General features: G+C 34.7%; 1 protein-coding gene across 1 annotated transcript; it reads right to left on the bottom strand.

Annotated features, from left to right (window-relative positions):
• Nucleotides 1–1160: 1160 nt before the first annotated feature.
• LOC148944602 (DNA-dependent metalloprotease SPRTN-like) lies at nt 1161–1910 on the bottom strand. Its single transcript, XM_089099965.1, has one exon. It carries the CDS (start codon nt 1908–1910, stop codon nt 1161–1163), a length of 750 nt encoding a protein of 249 aa, XP_088956091.1.
• Nucleotides 1911–8509: the final 6599 nt, after the last annotated feature.

An 8509-nucleotide genomic window follows, 5' to 3' on the forward strand; every position in this document is an offset into this window, starting at 1 on the left:
CAGTGAAACATAATTGATCCTTTAATTTAAATTTGCTCAAAGAAAGTATTTATCTTGCCTAATCTTAATACCATTCATGACAAAGTCGTAATCATTTTATGATTCCTACCCCAATGTTTGGTGGTCTTTTATCATTGCTGCTGCTGCTACCAGCTTTTAATAGTGTAAAAAGTCTATTCATCAATGCAAATATATATTAATGAATAAAGTTATACTGCTCAAACTGCTTTAATTTAATTCTCAAACTAATAGCAACAGTAGCAAAAATACTTCCTTATACTAACTGCGATCTTGCCCCGTTAGTGTTTCCGACTCCCTAATTGGCCTAGAAAGAGGTGATCTTGTCCCGTTAGACACCCTTATCCAGCAATGATGTAAACTTCTGTTTGGAGTAATAGGCTTAAATACCTCAAACAATTCGACCAACAAACAGAACTATGAAACAACATCAAATCATATAACCAACAAACAGAACAGAACTATGAAAAAACATCAAACAATATAACTATCAAACCATATAACCATAAACAAACAAAACTATGAAAGAACATCAAACCACGTAGACATCAACAAAAAATATAACTATCAAACAAAATAAACATCAACAAACAGAACTATGAAACAACATGAAACCATATAACGAAAAAACAATAGAACTATCAAACCATATGATCATCAACAGACATAACAGAACTAAGAAACAAAATCAAACCATATAGCCATCAAACAATATAACCATCAAACCATATAACCATCAACAAACAGAACATAACTATGAAACAACATCAAACCATTTAACCAACAAATAATATAACCATCAAACCATATAACCATCAACAAACAGAACCATGAAAGAGGTGTGGTCTTGTACGTACAGGGATTCTAGGCATCTGATTGGTCTAGAAATAACACTTTTACCAAGGACATTAAATCTCGTCCAAAATATTTACCAAGGACATTAAATCTCGTCCCAAGTTTTTACCAAGGACATTATATCTCGTACAGGCTTTTATCAAGGAAATTAAATCTCTTCAATGCCCATATATGGATGTAACATCAGTATGTAAATATGGGCTTCCACTTGTGAAGTAATAATTTTTGTCCGTTTTAAGTTTCAACTTCGCTCTTTACTTCCCTCGAAATGACTTTATTTTTTTAGATTAATCAGTTTCAGAATCGAGGATATATAATTCTGTCGTCCCTTCTTGTTTATTTTTTTTACATTTTTCATTTTCAAGACTCTTTTCATTTTTCCTCTTAATTCCTCTCCTATTTTTTACTGCCTCTTCTTTAAAATTACCTAGTTTAAGATAATTTTTCGCATTGTTTTTGTATCCTTCCGGCTCTTTAACCTTGACAAATACCCCTGAGCAAGTTGCTTTATGCCGTTTCCACCATGTATCATTTGGACCAGGAGCTCGATTCATTGATCGTCTCACAAAACCGAAAAATGGAGGACTTTTATTACACGGACCGGTACAAAGCCACCAGTGTCGTCTATAGAGACTCATCTCTTCATGAAATTGATGATAAATTGTAATATTGGTTCCTGCTAGTGCATTGATCCTATGCATATGCTTTTGGAACTCTGGACCGTGGCCAGCATGGGCTCTAGATTTGAACAAAACAAAAAGATAGGCGTGAATCATTTCGTGCAGAAGTGTGTCTATCAAATCCTTTTTCGGTCTAAGCTTAAGTAGAGGAATGCTAAGACTAATCAAACAATATCCATTGGTCCAATACTTGCACTTTCCAGCACATCGAGTCATTCTGGAGCTCCATTTTACTTCAACGGATTGTAAAAAATTCCCGAAAAATTGTTTGTTAAGTATATCCTTCAGTGTCTGAACTTCATAGTCCGAACTAACTAATTTTATGTCTTTCATGCAGGGACTATTCTGAAAACACATTTAAATATCTGTCGCTTGCTACATAACCTTGATTCCGAACAGAGGTGACTTTTATTTCCTATAATTCAGTCCGAATTCTTTTTTTTTTGTAAAACAAAATCTAACTATTATATTAGAATAAATGACAATTTTTATGCAGTTACCATTTTCTTAAAATAATTTGAACGTATAAAAATATTTGTGCAATAAATTTATGTGAATAATATCTCTATTTTAACATCAAAGTTACATTTTATAATCTAAAACTTGTAATCCAATTTGTATTTTCATGGTAACTAGGCTACTATTCAAAAACAAAACTATGTTTCTAGCTTGAAGAATAGACTTGGTTTAGCTTATTATATACGCATGATTATAAATATACATCTCTATGCATATAAAGTTGTGTTTTGTTCAGGATGCGAACCAAAGAAGTAATCGCATTAGATGCTAAGAGATCGAAGCAACACGGGAACTTAAGGCTACTAAGCCTTCTGCATGGCAGAAAATAAAACTTTACTACAGACAACAAGTACACGCTATCTGTAATTAGAAGCTTCAATTCTTTGGGTCCTAGAGTGGGTCTTAGAGTTCCCTCCATCTCTTTTACACAAACCATAGAGAAGGGGGGGGGGGCGTGAGCAAACAGGAAAAAAGCTTTAAAGATCGAAAATGTTGGGAATTGAGAGTAGCGTGGCGAAATATCATAAGTTAATGCAAGCAACAAGTATACACTGGCTGTAATTAGAAGCTTTTATTCTTTGAAGAACAGTGATATCCACTCCACTTTTTTTTTACAAACTATAGAGAGAGGAATTCAGCAGGTGAGCAAACAGCAGAAGAAAAGGCTTTAAAAAGTGGAAACTTGAAAATGGGAGTAGCTTGATGTAAAATCATAACCTAATGCAAGCAGAAAGTACACGCTGGCTATCATGGTTACATCTGTGGCTAAAACCTAGTAAAGAGCAAACCACGGTCAACAATAGCCGGAAGATTAAAACGGCTCTTTTGAAAAAAAAGCTGTCAAGTGAGGAAGGATCGCCCCAGAATTTGATTTTTAGGAGTGGTAAGTGTTATTTCGGCTTATCTTAGCAGTAAAAGTTTATTGGGAAAACAAATCCATGGGAATTTTAAAAAGAGCCTGACACCCATCAAAAATGGGGCCTGATCGAATCAAAACTACCCTATTTTAATTACCATGGTCAAACACATCATATCGGAGAATTACAGTCCCCCAGCTTGAGCAAGCACGGGAAATCACTTTTTTTGCATTCAAAGCACTAATGTCTTTTAATTTTTTCCCCAGGAAACCGTTCCAAACTAGTGGTCGGGGAATCTTAGGAGAGAGCTCATTTTAAAGTAAATGTAAAAGAAAAGAAGTTGACCTTAATCATTAATTGACAGGTGCAGAATAATGTTTGAACTGTAACTAATCCTAGTAGACAGGGATTGTTCCAACGATTTTGAAGATGAATTCTAATGAAACGTGATGTGCGAGAAATAAAAACAACAAAAGTATGCAATCTCAAGAGAAGTTGAAAAATTTGTTGCCACATTGTGGCACAAACATAGTAATAATCCTAACATAAATTCCCGTAAATTACATTAGCTTCAAATGTAAAATTTTTTCAATATCCTTCAGTTTTTTAAATTTCTACATATTCATGTTAATATTTCATAAATACCCGAACTTTAAATCTGTAACTCCTCAAAGATACCCCACTTACAACAGACTTCATCATAACTTTAGTAGTAAGTCATATAAAGGTTTAAAATATACATGCAAATATACGCCTGAGGCATGGTTATGTGTGTATATTTTCAAGTAATTGGGGTACCAGGGTCATTTGCAAAGAGGTATCATTTCTATAGAAGCTATAGTAATTTGAAATATCATATAGAATTTGCTTGAAGGTATATACTTTGCGTACGCGCCCGTACCAAACTGGTTTTTCTGGTAGTCCAATTCTAGAGATCATTACACCTTTGCCAAGAGGAACGATTATAACTTGATTGATGATTATGATTTGAAAAAAAGTAATATTTTTATCTAAAGGTAATATTATTAAGATACTTGAATTAAAATATAATAGTTTATTTGCAAGTATATTAGTGAAAAAAAAAAATTAGGGGTTCATTTAAATTATTGGAGATTAATGATGTAACAGACAGCAGCAGCAGCAATGATATACGAGGAAACAATGTAGCAGTGGAAATAACCGCTGGCTGTAGACTATGACTTGAATGGGACATTATGTATGCGAGATACGTGATATCATTAAGCAAATTTAAGCAGGAGGAGCAGCTGTGTTTTGCTGGAAAAGTAAATATTCTCCACATAAATAAACTTCTATCAGCATTAGTTGTCATATCGAAATATATTGATGAGAACAAAATGCATCAGTGAATATTATTATTGTAATTATGTTCAATAAAACTGTTTCTAAATCAATGATATTTTTTTTTCTATAGTAGACATGCCTATATTTCCTAGAGTAAGAAAAGAAATTCTGTTTATTATTAATTTGATCTTAAGATATCTAGGACTAAAAAAAAAAAAAAATGGGTATATTCTAGAAAGATCGAATCATAACTAAACTAATTCTTATATAAAGACATTTGATTATATATGAGTATTTTAAATAGTTTTCTATTAAAAGGAATATATTTTATCGAGGACTACTTGTCTATATAATGAAAACTGATTCTCCATCATTAGACTATTGTCTGAAGCTTCTACATCGTGGTCCAAATGTATTTACACAATTTATTGATATATTGATCACGACACTACAAAATGATATTGTGGATATGCTTTTAAACATTAGTTTAGAAATTTAGGATTTTTTTCATAAGAAAGATGGGGCTCAAGGATGATTTACTCCTCTCTCTCTCTCAGACAATTTTTTTTTGTTGCTAGCTCAGTTTCATTGTGGCAGTGAGAGCGTTAACACATGACAAAATGTTCCATACATGTCCGTTATGTATGTACACACAGGGCAGCTGGTCATCATGTGAGAATTGCACAATGATTGAGGAGTATGATGAAAAGTGTAGATTATGCAACCCGTGTAAATTGCATAGAGGATATGCTGTAAAAATTAAAGGATGTAATTCCTGTCTTGAAGAGGTGTGTGACTCTCATCCTAGAGGTTACCTATGCTCCAATTGTCATTATGATAAATGTAAGCAGTGGGAGAGTACACATCCCGGTATGATTGGAAAGAATCCTAACCGTGATTTTAGTTTATTGCTACGAGATTGGTATCGTCGTGGTTTTAGATTGTTCTGGGAGGAGGAACCGGGTCAACGATTCAACTGTTGGAACAACAAAAGAATATGGTTTCTACGTCATCGTTGTGAAGACACTAGGTGTTATGATTATAAGCCCACTGATTTTTATTTGGCTGTGACGGAATGTGATTCGACACTTGAGGACACTGTTTGTGAAATTGCTTCAAATAAGCATATGGAAAAATGTGAATTATATAGAATGAATGTGAATAGAATCATTGACAATACAAATAGATATGATAAGAGTGAAGTCACACTCTACTGTAGAAAATGTGACCCTGATATTGCACTACATCAGGATCAGTACACTGTGAATTCAGATAATCTACCTGCACTAGTGGTTGTCGACAAATACCTAGTAGTGGATGAGATCTAAAGAGTAGAAAAGTCGTTTTATCATGTATATAAATTTTTTTATTAATAAACAATTTCACATAAATCTTTAGAACATTTTATTCTTAGTTCACTAAAATAAATATTAAATACACTTGTAAGTATATTCTCCACTAGAAAGTCGTTCAATTGAGGTAAGTCAACGTAGATGTTGAGAAACTGCTTGTAGGTGTAGCCACGCCATATGAACATGAAAAAGAGTATTTCATGAAAGCCACATGTCTTAGTTGTTAAATCCTGTACTCTTCGTTGATTTTGAATAATGGTTTTCCCACTGCTTTCAATAAAGTTGCTGAGGTATGGAGCGTAGAATTTATACGATAGGCTAAAAGGATCAAAAAATTCAATATTCTTCGCTGTTTGAAAGATGCATAGCCAATGGCCAGTCTTCAAAGTCGATGGACTGCTATTAACAATGATTAGGGTGTTGTTAACACTTGGAATTTTTTCAATGAAGTCCGAAGGTATATAATAGGACTTGTACTGCGACATGTATGGATCCATACTAAATACGTTGATTATTTGGTTTGTGTTCATTGTGCTAGGTCTAGTAGAACAATGCTATCGGGGGTGATTTACCAAGAGGTTTAAAATTGACTTAACGATACTAATATGATACTCTCGGTTAGAGCGTCGGAAGGTATAAACTCTAAACTTAAATTCTCAGCTCGTACTATGGTCATATCCTATGTGCCTGACAAGTCCGAAACAATAACCCCATAATTTTTTTAAAACATTGAATCAATTATTCCATTTTCAAATAGATGAGAGTCGTGAACTAGGGATTGCTTGGTCAACTCGTACAGAGTTCTCTAGGATTTTTGTCAAATGATAGAGTGTAAAGTGTAAGACCAGTTACTTTACACAGAAGGTTAGATATGCCGAAAAAATTAAAATCATGGGTGGAGTCATTTCAGGATCCAATTGCGCTGACACTCTATACTAATACCTATGCCAAATTTGAGGGGATTTATACAGTGATAAATTGTTACTTACTGTAACTCCGAGAAGCGACAGTATAAAGAAGTTGAGGGGGAAGTGTATGAGGGACAAGAGGCTTAGTGTTGTTACCATTGGCTCTTAGCTTCTCCACAGCCAATGCAACAGAGCTCATAACTTGTAGTTTTATGACGTGGAGAATTGCCGATGGGATAATGACATTTGCATCGGGTGCTGCAGGAAGTGTTTTTCTCAAAATGAATGTCGATTGGGCCATCTGTAACTTTATGTCATTCTTGACATTGGTGGGTAGCCACTGGGATATATTGAATATCTCATGATTTAATTTTCCAACTAGATGATACTCCTGGGTCACTGCAGTAGTCAACTCACCGTCAGTATCAACACCTGATCGATATTCATAGCCCAGCGATTGTCCTCTCAACTCCTTGTATGCCTTTGGCGTCATCATCATAAATTGTATGTAGCTTGCATAGTTTGATAAATTGTTGCTTGTTCTCACAAATGATCCATTAATAAACAAATTAATTTGTTTGAATAGATTGTGTAAAATAAATTTTTTATAGAAGAGCCCGTCATCAGCATTCAGAGATGCATTGTCTTACTTTTTCTTCACCATAAAAATTAAATCAATGAACTTTGATGAAAAATCGATGAAAGAGTCCTTATTGGAAAGTATCTGACTGTGTATATTTTCTGAGAAGGGTTGTTGAGGATGAAATTGTTCATAGTGGCCATACTTGACACTGACCTCAACATTTTCAGCATTGAACAGATTCAATGAGGAACTGATTGATGGACATGATTCCTTGTGGGGGAGATAAGTCATCTTAAGAGAAGAAATCCTTCTTTGATCTAACAATCTTTTTCTTTTTCTTCTTCTTTTTCTGTTGCTTATTGGACTTCGTTGTTTTATTTCTCAAAGTCCTTGTTGATGTCCTTTGCTTCCTGCCTGGGTGGAGACTGATGAGTGAATGACGTGAACGCATCCTTTTCAATCCCTCCCCATTTTGTCGAGATTTTAATTGCTCACCAACGGCTCTTGTTGAAGATCTAATATGTTCCTTAAGACTCTCACTGAAATTCTTGCCCGACTACGAGTCCTTTAGTTTTAACTAAGCAAAATTCAATGCTGCAGGTACAATATTTTTTCTGGCAAGGGTTAGTGCTGAACCAAATAGCTTAGCAAACTAGAAACCAAGACAATAGCCAGACCTTGTAATAAACCCCTTGCAGTAGTCCAATCCATTGCCTATTTGACGTGGCCTGAAAGTACCAACCGCAACGTAGTGACTGAAGCATTCAACTTGATGTCTTTTTGTAGTCATTTTTTTTTAGGTTATAGGGCCGTTGTCGTTGCAAAGGTGTTAACCCTGTCATTCTATAACATCAGAGCCTTTTGTAAGCTATCGGGTCACGCTTAATTCATATCTTAGTCTTTTAATACCGAGGTCAAAATCTGAAGTAAGTGAAGGGCTATACTGTTATTGCCTGTTGTTGTAGTAAGGAGCATGTTCTCGGTCGGTTCTTTACTCAAGAGCTCGTAGGAGGGGAATATTTGAATTACCAACCCTAGATGTTTCCACAAATGAAGCGTAGAGAAATATACAAGTGTCCGTGGAGAAGGCAGGTGGGTAGTCAGCAAAAATGAAATTAGTGTTTCCAGCACTTCTACCATTTATTATATTGAGCTTAAAGCCAAGAATATCCTTTAGATTATCATTTAGAATAACTTTTTCATTGGCAATGGGTTAGCTAATGTAGATCTTGCCCTCCTCCTTTGAATAGTTGAAATGAAATGCTCCTTTTTTACGGGCAAAAATTCTTTTTTTGAGAGTACGACATAAACCATTCATGCAGGTGAGCTCCTCGTAAGATAATTCAACATATGGATAATCCATCCAATTGATTTTTTGAATTTGTTCTTGATCACCTGGTGGTGGCGGCCAATCATAGGGTCTAATTTTTATTTC

Source organism: Artemia sp. Qi Xiang Cuo, chromosome 14, assembly GCF_049724085.1.
Source record: "Artemia sp. Qi Xiang Cuo chromosome 14, ASM4972408v1, whole genome shotgun sequence".
Lineage (NCBI taxonomy): Eukaryota > Metazoa > Arthropoda > Branchiopoda > Anostraca > Artemiidae > Artemia > Artemia sp. Qi Xiang Cuo.